Source organism: Herpailurus yagouaroundi, unplaced genomic scaffold (assembly GCF_014898765.1).
Source record: "Herpailurus yagouaroundi ecotype Mexico unplaced genomic scaffold, PumYag 193, whole genome shotgun sequence".
NCBI classification, from domain to species: Eukaryota; Metazoa; Chordata; class Mammalia; order Carnivora; family Felidae; genus Herpailurus; species Herpailurus yagouaroundi.
In genome coordinates, this window is record NW_024412424.1 from 3299578 (window position 1) to 3314122 (window position 14545).

Genomic DNA, 14545 nt, shown 5'->3' on the forward strand with positions numbered 1-14545 from the left:
TGCTAGAAAGGCAAGATCCGTCCCAAACCTGACAGCTTGGCACATCTGTGCTTCTCTCTGATGTATCCTTGAGAGGCATCAATAGCAAATGGAGCCAAAACAAAACTCGGAATGGATAGGGACTGCACTCCAACTGAAGGGCAAAAGCCCCCACCTCACTGGAAGCCGAGGGTCCCCTTGGTCCCCCCTCCCACCCCTGCCACTAACCCCAGTCCCAAGTGTGAAGCAGGCAGAAACTACAGCTCCCTCTGCACCTGCCCAGCATCTCTCAATTATGCAGGTCTTGAGCTGACAGTCCCAATTCTGGGGCCCACAACAGAGGGAAGAGTCACAGCTCAGTTCCACACAGCAAAATCTGTGTATAGCATGGGCTACACAGGTCTCAACAAGAGGGGTAGACCTGCACTCATGAACCTGGAGGTTCTGGTTGTAGCATAATACTGTGCTATAAAGCAGTGGGCAGGCTCGAGGATGCTGTAAATTCTTTTCATACAAAAGAATGATAGCAGAAAGAAACCCCAAAGACTGTTTCTGTGTGTCTCCATGACAGCCAGGAAGGGGTAGAAGGATCCCAGCCGTGCTAACACTGGTACCTAAGGTGGCATAGAAGGATGGGGAGATGGTGGCATCTCCTTTGTACTCCTTTATACTTCTTCACCCCAGAAATACACAGTGTGAACAGATCTACTTCTATTAAAGAGATTGAGTGGAGCACCCCTGGCTATTCAGCTGGTAGAGCATGAGACTCTTGATCTAGGGGTTGTGAGTTCAAGCCCCACGTTGGGCGTAGGGATTAAAAAAAAATCTTTTAAAAAAAGAAAAGAAATTGAGTAAGAACCTTTCAAAAACAGAAAGCACCAGACCTAGAGCAGTTCACTAACGAAAATACCAAACATTTATGGAAGAAATTATATCAATTCTCTACAATCCATTTCACAGGACAGAAACAGAGAATACTTAACTTATCCAATTACCCTAATACCAAAACCAAAGATTTTGTAAGAAAACTACAGATCAATATCTCTAATGAACACAGATATAAAAATCCTCAACCAAATATTAGCAGACTGAATCTACAAATGTGTAAGAATTACAGGGGGATGGGGGGACAGGCGAAATAGGTGAAAATGATGAAGAGATACAAACTTCTAGTTATAAGTCAAGGGGGGTGAAAAATACAGCATAAGAAATATAGTCAATAACACTGTAATAAGTTTGTGTGGTAACATGGTAACTACACCTCTCGCAGTGACCATTTTGTAATGCATATAATTGTCAAATGACTATATTGGACACCTAAAACTCTAGGTATTAGGTGTCAGCCGTATCTCAAATTAAAAATTTTTGAAAAATTTTAAAAAAGTATACATCACAACCAAGTGGGATTTATTCCAGGCATGCAAAGCTGGCTTAACATGATCATATCAATAGCTGCAGAAAAAGCCTTTGACCAAACCCACCACCCATTAGTGATAAAAACATTCAGTAAACTAGAAACATAAGAGAACTTTCTCAATTTGATAAAGAGTGTCTACAAAAAAACCTATAGCTAGCATCATACTTAATAGTGAGAAACTAGAAGTTTCCCCACTTAGGAACAAGGCCAGAATATCCCACCCCAATGTTTTCAACACTGTACCAGAAGTCTTAGCTAATGCGAAGAGCAGATATACCAACTGAGAAAGAAGAAATAAAACGATTTTCAAGTAACATCATCTACGTAGAAAAAATAGATTAAAAAACTGTTGGAACTGGACAGCCTGGCTGGCTCACTCAGTTAATCGTCTGACACCTGATTTTGGTTCAGGACATGATCCCAGGGTCATGGGATTGAGTCCCACTGGGCTCCGCGCTAAGCACGGATCCTGTTTAAGATTCTCTCTCTGGGCACCTGAGTGGCTCAGTTGGTTGGGTATCCGACTCCAGATTTTGGTGCGGGTCATGATCTCACGATTCGTGGGATTGAGCCCCACATAGGGTTCTGTGATGACAGAGTGGAGCTTGCTTGGGATTCTGTCTCTCCCTCTCTCTCTGCCCCTTTCCCGCTTGTGTGTGCATCCACACTCTCTCTCAAAAATAAACATTAAAAAAAATTTTTTTTTTCCTCTAAGAGAAAAAAAAATTTAAAACTCCAAGAATAAGTAATTGTAATAAGGCTGCAGGATACAAAGTTAATATACAAAGCTGGTGCTTTCCTCTACACCAGCAATGAACAAGTGGATTTGAAATTAAAAGCACAATACCATTTACATTAGTACACAAAAAAATGAAGTACTTAGGTGTAAGTCTACAAAATATGTACAAATTCTATATGATGAAAACTAGAAAACTCTGATGAATGAATTCAAAGAACTAAATAAGTGGAGACATATTCCTTGACTCAATATCATCAAAATATTAGTTCTTTCCAATTTGATTTATAGGTTCGATGCAATCTGAGTCCAAATCCCAACAAGTTATTTTGTAGGTATTGACAAATTGATTCTAAAGCTTACATGGAGACAAAAGACCCAGAATATCCAACACAAGATATTGTAACAAGAACAAAGTTGGAAAACTGACACTACCAGACCTAAAGGCTTACTGTCACATCAAGGCAGTGTGGTATCAGTGAAATAACAAATAGATCAACAGAACAGATGAAGAAGGGCCCAGAAATAAACCCATATAAACATGGTCAACTGATCTTTGACAAAGGAGCAAAGACAGTCCAATGAGGCAATGACATTCTTTTCAACAAAAGATACTGAGGAATTGGACATCCACATGCAAAAAAAAAAAAAAAAAAAAAATCCCAAAACAAAATGCATCTAGACACAGACCTCATACCCTTCACAAAAATTAACTAAAAATGGATCATAGACTTATGATGTAAGGCTATAAAACCCCTAAAAGATAATATAGACAAAAACCTAGATGACCTCATGGATGGCAATGACTTTTTAAATATGCTAAAGTCATAATCATGAAAGAAATTGATAAGCTGGACTTCATTAAAACTTCTGCTCTGCAAAAGACAGTTATGAAGAGAAGATACACCATTGACTGGGAGACAATACTCGCAAAAGACACATCTGATAAAGGACTATGAGACAAATTATATAAAGAACTCTTACAACTCACAATAAGAAAACTGGGGTGCTCGGGTACCTCAGTTGGTTAAGCATCCAACTTTGGCTCAGATCATGATCTCAGTTTGTGAGTTCGAGTTCCGCATTGGGCTTTGCACTGAAAGCTCAGAGCCTGGAGCCTGCTTCATTTTCTGTGTCTCCCTCTCTCTCGTTGCCCCTCCCCTGCTTGTGCTCTCTCTCAAAACTAAACATTTTTTTTTTTAAATGTTTATTTTTGAGAGACAGAGCGCAAGCTGGAGAGGGGCAGAGAGGGAGGGAGACAGAATCCGAAACAGGCTCCAGGCTCTGAGCTGTCAGCAAAGAGCCCGACGCGGGGCTTGAACCCACGAACCGTGAGATCATGACCTGAGCCAAAGTCACACGCTCAACCGACTAAGCCACCCAGGCACCCCAAAAATAAACATTAAAAAAAAAAAAAAACCCAGTAAGAAAACAACCCAGTTAAAAAAAACGGGCCAATAATTTTAACAGACACTTCACCAAAGGACATATACAGAGGGCAAATAAGCATATGAAAAGATGTTCTGCATCCTAGGTCATCAGGGAAATGCAAATTAAAAAACACTCAGAGACCACTACACATTATTAGAATGGCCCAAATCCAAAACACTGGGAACATCAAATGTTGGCAACATGTGGAGCAACAGGAATTCTCACTCACTGCTGGGAAAAATGCAAACGATACAGCCACTCTGGAAGACAGTTCGGCAGTTTCCCACAAAATCAAACATACCATACACTCTAGCAATCACGTTTCTTTGTATTTACCCAAGAGTTGAAAACTTACGCCCACCCAAAAACCTGCACACAGATGTTTACAGCAGCGTTCTTCACAATTACCAAAACTTGGAAGCAACCCAGATGTCCTGCAGTAGCTGAATGGACAAACAAACTGTGGTACATCCAGACAGTGGAATATTACTCAGTGGTAAAAAGAAATGAACTGTCAAGCCATACAAAACCATGGAGGACTAAATCTTAAATGCATGTTACTGAGTAAAGGAAGACTATCTGAAAAGACTACATACTATACAACTCCAATCATATAACATTTTGAAAAGGACAAACTATGGAGTCAGTAAAAAGATTAGTGGTTGCCAGGAGGAAGAGGGGATAAATAGGCAGAACATGGCTGATATCAGGGCAATGAAAATACTCTGTATGACACCATAATGACGGATACAGGTCATTGTACATTTGTCTAAATTCACAGAATGTATAACACCAAGAGTGAACCCTAATGGAGACTATGGACTTTGGGTGATTATATCAATACAGGTTTGTCAATTGTAATAAATGTACTACTCCAGGGGCACCTGGGTTACTCAGTTGGTTGAACGTCCGACTCTTGATTTCAGCTCAGATGGCCTCAAAGTTTGTGAGATCGAGCCCTGCGTCGGGCTCAGTGCCAAAAGCACACAGCCTGCTTGGGATTCTCTTTCTTCCTCTCTCTTAGTCCCTTCCCAGCACGCACGGTCTCTTTCTCTCTCAAAATAAATAAAATAATAACAATAAATAAATAGATAACTCTGGCGGGAAATGTTGATAAGAGGGGAAGCCGTGCATGTGCAGGAGCATATGAGAAATCTCCATGCCTTCCCTTCAATTTTGCTGTGAACCTAAAGATACTCTAAAACAATGACATCTTAAAAAAAAATTAACAGACAAAAGCAAAAACTTTCAGAACAGTTGGCTGGATTTCAAAAAGATGCTTGGCACCAGAAAGGTTATGATATAGATTTAAAGCTATTTGGTTCCTCTAAGAAAAGCTGACCTGTGGGATTTGCTTACTGGTGCAGGTGGGAAGCTCCTGACAGGGTAGGTTTTCTCTAGGCTCACAGGCCCCAACTTGGCCTCAGCTGCTGGTTTGCACTGAGTCTCCTCCAAGTTGCCCCCAGAGGCAGCATCCAAGAGCTCCCTGTGGGTCTGTCTGTGGTGATGGTAGAGTTAACAGCCGCCATTTGACCTGGGCTCCAGTCAAGAGTGCAGGGGATTGTATAGCAAAGATTCCCTTGGGTAGGAGCGAACCTGCCCCTCGGTTAATCAAACTTAACATGTTGGTGTCTTTCGTTCCAGTCTTTCTTCTCACTGTAGATTTATCTGAAAGGTGCCGTGATTCTATTTTCTATGTTTTTTTTTTTTTTAATGTTTATTTATTTTTGAGAGTGAGAAAGAGCATGAGTTGGGGAGGGGCAAAGAGAGAAAGACACAGAATCTGAAGCAAGCAAGCTCCAGGCTCTGACCTGTCAGCCCCAATGCAATGCAGGGCTCGAACCTACGAACCGTGAGATCATGACCCCAGCCAAAGTCGGACGCTTAACAGACTCAGCCACCCAGGCGCCCTTCTATTTTCTATACTCTGATTTAAAAGATTTTTTAACTTGACACATAAGGCTTTCCTGTTAAAACGGCATGGAGTGGTGGTGAAAGCACATCCTCCCACTGGTCTCCTTGCCTATTTCCTCCCTTGGGAGAGGCCAGTAACAGGGCTTTGAAAAGAACAACGTGGCTCACCTGGGTGACAGGTTAGAGTGGCACATGGCTTGTGGTGGATGCTGTACTTGCTGCTACAACCTTCACCCACATGCCTTCTGATGGCCGCGATTCCACTGAGGAGATGCAGTTATTAAGAATTTAGCCCACTGAGGCTGGACATTAACGTGTTACTCATTTTTTAAGACTACGGATGAGAATGTACTTAACATTATTTCTGGGGCAGCATCTCAGAAGTGGCATGACTGGTCAAACGAATGGGTGTTTCCAGCTTCTTTATAGATGAGCAGTTGTTACAGATATGTTTCCCACAACACAGAGCTTGCTGGTGTGTGCATGGCCCACACGAGGAATCGGGAGGGCAGGGAAGGGCCAGGAGAGGCAAATACATGAGCTGCTCCTGTTAGATTTGGAGGTGAAAGAAGATGCCTCACGCTTGATTCCATGCGAAGATTAAACAGATCACACTGCTCACCTTCAGCTACTTCCCCACCGGGCACTCTAGGTTCTGCCCTTGCCCTGGTTGCCCCCTTCTTCCCTCTGGCCTCCACCACAGTAAAACCCAACGAGTTGGGCAAACACCAATGAAGCACAGAGGAACCAGAGCTGCATGCGCTGAGGGCATCTGTCAGTTCTGACCCCAGAGGAAAGGTCTGGCCAGTGCTGCTGGGCCCTGGACCCCTCTGACCAAGGAGAGAGCTTGGGCTTGCAGCCTTGACAGAAATCCACAACCTTGCTCACTTTGCCTGCTGTAGATTCTCACGGTCAGCTCTATTTATGATAAGCGATGGTAAACTAAGTATCTTTCTTAACTAAACCTCCTTAGATAAATGAGGCTTAAAAAACAAAAAAGGGTACAGAGACTTTTAAGTAGACTATTAAGTCAATGCTGGTTTGGGGGGTGCAGAGTGACAGCTGGTATCACAATAACGTCAGGAGATCTCAGGTGGGTCTTTAGGCTAGGCAGACCCCTCTCTTGAACTCCAGACCCAAACACCCCACGGCCCCCACCAGGGTACCATGGCCCAGGTACAGCATGCAGGGATACCTGAACTCCCCAGCAGCCTTCTCCATGCTCTGGTCCACCGAGTAACTGAGCCATGGCGCTCCCCTCCACTAGCCTGCAAGGTTCTATCAGCCCCACTTCCTGATGTTCCTCCTCTGCCGGTGTGCTTTGGCCTGGCGTGTCTAAGCACCCTCCACAACTGTGGCCAGTGACCTTGGAGGCACAGTTCACCCCATCACGCTCTCTATGTGGACCTTCCAAAGGTGCTCAGTGAACACGTGAGCCCTGCTTGGCTCCAAGGCCCACCTGCACCGCACACAGACGCTCACCTGCACTCCCAACCGCTATGGCACAGTACCTGCATCTCTGCTGCTTCACTCCTGCTTCCTTTGTCCTGAGTGCCCAGCCACTAAATCAACTAGCCCAGACTGTTGCTCCTGGACTTTTTGTTACACATGCCATCATATCTCTTCACTTTCTGAGTTGGAACCTATGTTATTTATGGCCAAGAACATCCTCATGGGTGCAACACCTCCACACTGAGTTCAGCATCCACCTCATAAGCCCCTGCTGGTCCCTACCTAGCAGCAGTGACTTCCCAACCCCCCCCCCCCCAACTCCAACAACCTGCCGCCAAGGAACCTCCCCTAGAAAGGAGGAAGTGCAGAACCCACCCAAAAAATGCACAGGTACACACAGACCCAGCCTGAGGGGATGGGATGTGGCTGCGTGGCTGGAGACAGCAGGGAAGTCAGGCTGCTTGTCCCACATCTTCCGTGGAGCCTGCGCACAGGCTGAGGGTTCCCACTTCACACAGCCTAAGGCACCACATTCCCACTTTCCTCACATTCCTTCACTGTCAACGTCTGATCCTATAAAAGTACAAAGTCAAAAACGGGAAGAGCCTGGCTCTCTGCCCAAGAGCCTGGCTTACTCTTAGCCTAGGGCTGCCATCTCTGTAACAAAGGGAGCCTGGCAAGCACCAGAGACTTTCTCTATAAGGCACGTGGAAAATAGAAGACCCCAAAGGCCCTGCACGCCTGCCTCAGAGATGATTTGAGCTCTGACAAGTAGTTGACCATGGGGTGGCAGAGCTGGGTTCAAGGGTCAGAGTTACTGGACCCAACCCTGCCACCTTCTGACCGTGGGACTCTGGCACGTTGAGCCCATGGGGGTTGGGGGGTGGAGGGGGTGCTGTGATCAACGTGTATGGATGGGTCACCTCCCTATTTAGCACCCCCCTTACCTGAATGCCTGGTTCTCGCGGTTGTTCTGGAGAGCGATGGTTTCCACTTCTGGACCCCCGTCTGCTATGAACCTGGCCAACTTTTCTGCAAGGTTCTTGGCCTCTTCATCCTCTGGGGGTGAAACTTTAAGCAGGCTGTCAGTACTGAGCTCAACTCACCACACCCAACAGCCTAATTTCTGCTAAGAACCCCATGGGCAACAAGAGGGGTTTATTTTAGGAACAATGCAAAGAAAAACAGGCAAATGGGAATCAGATTACTACACTGGGACCAAATACCAGAGTTAATATTACAACATCCCACCCCGCACCCTGCCCCTTCCCGCCCCACAGATCACAGAACAGAATGTGAGTGAAGATCTGGATCCAGGCCAGAGGGGATATGGGAGCCCCACCTCAGTCTTTCTCCCAGGGGTTGCCCATCCAGGTCTCACAAGGGAGTGGGCCTGGCCCTCCTTTCCTGGGGAGGTCAGGGCAGAGGGCCTTAGGTGACAAAAAAAAAAAAAACGTACCTACCTCTGTGGCCTGTGTTTGGCCTAAACATCGATGCCCCTGCCACTTACCATAATCTGACTGGGCTTTTACTTCTTGACAGCTGGAGACCAGCTAGCATCTCCCCCTCCCCGATACTCATTCCACCAGGAGCTCACTGCCTCCCTCCCCAAGTGTCAGGCACTACATTTATCTCTAGGTCCTCCGTGCCAGACAGGCAGGAGCTCATTTATACTTAAATGACCAAGAACCAACAAGCAAGCACTCCTCCCTCCTACCCCCTTTAAAAACACAGAGCTGAGCTCCAAAACATAATAATGACCTTGACCTTGGCCCTCAGACTCTTTCCCACCTCAGACCACTGGTGGGGAAGGCAATGCCCTGGCCACCCGAGAGGGCACAGAACTGGGCCATCGGCACCACCCCATGTACGGCAAGCCTCCAGGAACCCCGATTCCACATGGGGTGTGCTTTGTCCACACACCTCCCCAGAACCTCCCACATCCTCCACCCACTTACCTTTCTGAAAGGCTGCCTGCAACTTCTGCGCTTCCTTTCTTATCTCAGCCACCTTCTTTCTGTAGTAGAGGAATTCCCTGCTATTCTTATCATGCAAAAACCTGGAGAGAAGTTTTGCAAAACAGAGAGGAAGATGAGCAGTGGGGATGGGGTGACCCAAGTAGCTTCTGAAGAATGTTGTGCAAAGCAAGCTGGTGAGCAGAGACACCTTGATGGGGCCCAAGACTAAGTCTCTGAACCACACTGGAGCCCCTGCAACCTCCGACATGAGTTAGAAAGCACTCAGAAACTCGGAACAGCATTTGGCCCGTGCGAGCAAGCACCCAGCCCCGACCAGCCTTAGTAACCAGTAGGGTTTTACAAGAATACACATTACTGTGTGACAAGAACATTAAGTAGTGGTGGCCTTCCCCTCCCAGAAATACTTACGAAAACGCCGGGTTATCCTTGTAGTTCTCCATAGCTACTTTTTCTAACTCGGGGCCTCCTTCTGCCACAAAGCGGGCCAATTTCTCTATCACTTTCCGAGTCTCGGCTCCCTCTGGGGGTGAAACTTTAAGGAGGCTGTCAGTACTGGGGTTCAACTCACACACCTCACAGTCAACAGGCACACTCTCTCTATGGACCACAACGACAGAGGGGTGGGGGAGAAGAGGGTGAAATGCGGGAGGTTGTCGGGTGTCCTGGGTCCAAGCACATAGCACTGTGATGAGGGGGGTGTCAGTCTAAACAATCTTTGTGAGAGACACTGGGTGGGAGAGAAGGGTGTGAGCCTCCCAAAGACCAAGCCGATCCCCAAACTGGGAGGGAGACATCAGAAAACATAGCCAGTCTCCCCCTTTTTTCTGAAATGCTTAATTCTTTTATTTACCAGTGTTCAGTTTAACAAATTTGTTTCCTGTCACCATTCAAAGATGACAAATTCCTTTTTAAAGTATCGTTACAAACTCCAACTTAAACACATCAAGAGTTTCAATCCATTGATTTAAATGTATCAGGTGGGTTTCAATCCATTGCAATTAATGTCATCGCAGAAGCTCAATTGTCCCCTCTTGGCTGGTAGAGCCTCTTCAAGCTGGCTCCTGAGGTCTTTGGGCCTGACCCCAGGAGTCTCTGACGGCCTTCTCGCTATCTGCTGGGATAGGGTGCTCCAGGATCATCTCATACACTTCCTGACCAAACCTAGAGCCAGCCATTTCTCCAAGAAGTCCTGGTTTCCACGAGGGAGAAAGTGTGTTTCCAGACCACCATCTGGGTGCCAGAGGCGCTCACTGCAACAGGCTTAATCATTACCTCAGGGCCTTTTCAGTGAACAGAGCTATAAAAATATTTCTTAATATTTGTATTAGCCTCCCCGCCTTTGATCCACGTGGAACTTGCTTTTGTATCTCATTGCTGGCCTGTTCATGAGGCATCTGTCAGCCCATTTATGCTCATGTCCCTTTTATGAGAACTCCCAGGAGAAATCTCTCACTGCCAGTGCCTAGCAATGTTCCCTGCTCTTGGCAAGAGGGCTAGACACTGAATCTGCAGCCAGTCTTATTCCCTCTGTTGCTTCAGCTGCCAAGAAACTGAGGGATAGGGGTCAGGGACCTGTGGCTTGAGGAGGATCCTTAAGAGGTCACAGGGACATTCTGTACCCACCTTTCCCCCAGCCTTACCCTCTTCCTGAGTGCCTGGTGATGACCTGCTTGCCATTTATAGGCACAGGTGCTTTTCTGGGGCCGCATCAACAGCAGGCCACAATAGGCCTCAAGGACCTTGAGACACTGCCTCTTGTGAAGCAGCACTTCCCATCAGAGCACTGTCAGAGCCGCTAGGATGCCTCAGGAAAAGCACCCTCCCTGGCTCCATCCTGAGAGATACTCTACGGTGCGAGGATGGCCACTGACCTACTCAGATGCATGACCAGAAGCCAGCACCCTCATCCAGGGTAACAAGTCTAAAGGCTATCACAGCATAACTATATAGTTACTTCAATCTGTCCTCACTGTCAGGGTGATATGACTGCACCAACCAGTCTGGGGCAGAGGTGGTGCAGGCATCCTCATGGCTCAGATGGCACTGAGGCCTTATTCTGAATGTGGATGGAGTTAGACACAGTAGGAGCTCTGCTGCCACCACCTTCCACCCTCCTACACAACAGGGCGTGGACTGGCTTTCCAAGAAAAATGATCATCCTTCCCCAGGGCAGGAGAGCATGCCCTCCAACACGTGGGCCTGTACCTCTGGCCCAAACTGGTAAGCACAATAATCCACAATGGGAAGAGGCACCTCTGGTTCTAAGAGGGCTCAGAAAGTGTGCACCCAGGCTAGGGAGCCATGGAAGCTCCTCCTCTCATGTTGGACAAGGACAGACACAAGCAAGTGCTCCTCGGAGAATGTCCCTGCCCTGGTTGGAGACCAGCCTACATGAGCGGAGGATGGTTCCTATGGCTCCTAAGACAAAGTCCACAGTCTAGAGCACCTCCACACTTCCCTCTCACTTCTTCCCACGTTCTTTCTTCATTCCCCCTAACCATGGAGGGCCCCACTCTGGCCCTCAGCTCAGCCTGGAGGCCCCCCACCCCCAGCCACACTTTCTTCGCTGACTGTGGGTCGCACCCACGGAGCTGGAGGAGCAGTACTGGAAGGAAGGTGGCAGCCCCCGCACCTCACCTTTGATCTCTAGCCACTGCTCGTAGTCTTCCTCCTCATCCTCATCAGGAGACTGGAAGACGCTTGGGCGGCTGGCCACAGGTAGCTGCTTGGCATGCACGTAGTTCTTCACCTGGCCTGGTGGGCTGCTGATGAGAGGAGGCCTCTTGCCGGTGCGGGGGAGTACTCGAGTGGGGGCACTGGGCGTGCTGGGTGGGGCATCTTGGGATGGAAGGAAAGATACTCATGCTCAAGGTCTGTGGTGCACAATTCCCCGTCTTCCCACCTAAACGTATGCCACAAATGCATTAAATGGGGCTGGGTCCTTGGCTTCCAGCATGGCAACTGGTAGGGGGTGGGAGCTCATTGAGGACGCCATCTTCATTTTATACAAGAGGACACTAAGGCTCAGAGAGGAACGACTTGTCACGGTCACCCAGCCTGAAGAAGATAGGCTGGGCTCTGCAGGCAGCAGCTCTGGCAGAAGCCTCCCTAACACCTGTACTCAAAGCCCAGGGATGTGCCAGCTCTTCTGGATAAGACCTGAATCCCCACACCTGGCTTATAACCACTCCCTCTCATTGTCAGTGGCAAGCTGATGACAGCCTATTCAGGGCTTTCAAACACAACTCCTGGCCTGAGGGCCTGCGGTGAAGGACTGATACAGTCTTTCCTCCCTCTCTGTGGGTGAATTTGGCTTTAGGTTAATTTTCTCAGCTGTCTCCTAGAAAACCTGACAAAGATTGATGGTGTTTTGTTTGGTCAGAAATGTTCTTACATTAAAAGTAAGCTGATCAGTAAATCGCACAACCACAGACATGGGTGGGCTCCCTACAGCAAGGGATTCTCATACCTCACATGTCTCATGGAGCTCCTGTGGGCCAGGTGCCCCCTCCCCCAATGGATAAGGGTCCCATCCCTCACATCTGAGCTGCTGCTCTAAACCACACTGCGGCCCCACAGTCCTGGTGTTGGGTTTATAACCCTCCAGGGAGCTTCCCTGGTATAATCTGAAATTGGTCCTTGAACTCAGAGGGCAAGGAAAGACCAAAGAAAGAGGCAGGCCACTCCAGGTTGGTGGGTAACGACTGTAATAAGCAACAGAAACTTACATGAGGCTTGTCTTAGGTGGCAGCAAAATGAATGGATCCCCACACCCACCCACCAAATCTTGAAAGTTTGTATTAAAAAAAAAAAGGCCTTAAATGGGTTCAGTCACATATACCATGTAGGTGTTCTCAATACCACATCTTATCTCAAGGCTATGTGCTTAGAGTAGCCTCTGGGAGCGGGGAAGACAAGGAAGCCCCACATTTCAAGTATAGGGGAGAGACTGAGAAGCCTCTGGAGTGCCAGGATCCAGCTCACAGGCACATCTTTTCAATGACATTCCCCAACACCTGGGCCATGTTTAGTCAGGGTCCCCCACCCCCACCGACTGAAACCTGGCTTATTTGTCTCTGCTCCTATGGGGCAAGCACTTTGAAGGCTGGGTCTATGCTCTCCCCCTGGGCATTTACTATAAGAATGAGAAGAATCAAAGTCCTCAATGAATGCGGGATGAGAGGAAGAAGTCTGAGGTGGGACGTGCTGTTTCTGAGACGCCCAGAGACCTCCAAGGGGAAAGAGCTGGCAGAGTGAGCCCCAACAGGGGGAGACACAGGATGGGGGAGACCGCACTCACCTGTGCTAGTTTGTGCCTTCTGCAACTTCAGAAACTGCTGCAGGAAGCTGCCATCATTAGCAAACTTGTTGGAAACAGAAGAGTTGTGTGCATTCGCAATTCTAGACCCGAGACAGAGGACAAAGAAAGTGAGCCACAAGAGGAAAGGCAGGGGCCTGCCTCGCCCGTTCCCCCCCAGCATTCTCACCTAATGGGACCCAAAACCTGCTCCCAAAAATGTCTGGAACTACTGAGAGCAGCCTTCATTGTAAGATGGAACACTCTTATTCTGGTCAAGGCAATACTACCTATATTGATGTTATCTCTACCTGCAATATTATTGACCCTACAGGTTCAAACAGTATCTCCAACAAAACAGCTTAAAAGCACCTGATTCTCCTGCACAGCACCTGTCGTACTTGTCAACTAATTAGCTGGGCTGCTTATTGGCTCCTATGTCTGTCTCTCCTGCCAGACAACAGAGATTTCTAAGGCAGGGCCTGTGTGTCTGCGTCCATGTGTGACTGCAGTTCTGAGCCTGGGCCAGCCAGCGCTTCTGTGGGTATCACAGGTGCACAGCACAACACCCAAAGCAATCTCTTGGTGGAAGAACTAAAGGGGAATATTATACTCTTATTATTTTTACACTCTTTTTTGTTTGCAAAAAGTATATTTAAACATGTATTTTCAACAAGTCAGCACTAAAGCAAACCCAGTGACCCAACTGTTTAATTCAAATCTTGGGGCGCCTGGGTGGCTCAGTTGGTTAAGCTTCCGACTTCAGCTCGGGTCATGATCTTACAGTCCGTGAGTTTGAGCCCCACGTCGGGCTCTGTGCTGACAGCTCAGAGCCTGGAGCCTGCTTCAGATTCCGTGTCTCTCTCCTTCCCTCTCCCTCTCCCCCTCCCTCGTTCTCTCTCTCCGTCCCTCAAAAAAATATTTAAATTCAAATCCATTTTCCCTGATAAAAGCAATAGATGTTTATAATGGAGCAATCAGGAACATATAGAAATAGAAATCAAAGGGAAAAATCCGAAAGTCTTTTCCCCTCAGAACAGCCACTGCTAACTCTTCGGTATTTTTCTTTGAAATAGAAGGACATAAGGCTACAATCATAGTATATATCCTATTCTTCCATTTTCTGCTGTAACATACAATCCTGCCCAAATCTCAGAAATTCCTTGTATACTGCTTTCAAGGCCCTACCTTACTCCATCCAATAATTGGTAAAAGCTTATTGAGCCAATAGATCTAGCCTTTTTCCTTTAAAATTAAGTTTTATTCTTCTAGAAATGTTATAACAAACTAAAAATGGAAACACCCTCATCACAAAAAGCACTGGTTAAATAAATTATAAG

General features: G+C 47.2%; 1 protein-coding gene across 2 annotated transcripts in view; it reads right to left on the reverse strand.

The window, feature by feature from the left end:
• Positions 1–14545, reverse strand: part of SUGP1 (SURP and G-patch domain containing 1) — a 32210-nt gene that overhangs the window by 11720 nt on the left and 5945 nt on the right. The window contains exons 3-7 of one of the 2 annotated variants that reach the window (XM_040445029.1): positions 13209–13309; positions 11546–11746; positions 9317–9428; positions 8888–8988; positions 7877–8000 (exon numbers count right to left, since the gene is read on the reverse strand). In XM_040445029.1, the coding sequence (XP_040300963.1) occupies positions 7877–8000; positions 8888–8988; positions 9317–9428; positions 11546–11746; positions 13209–13309 (639 nt within the window). Of the gene's footprint in view, positions 1–7876; positions 8001–8887; positions 8989–9316; positions 9441–11545; positions 11747–13208; positions 13310–14545 lie in introns of both variants that reach the window. The other variant, XM_040445028.1, reaches the window with a different exon arrangement.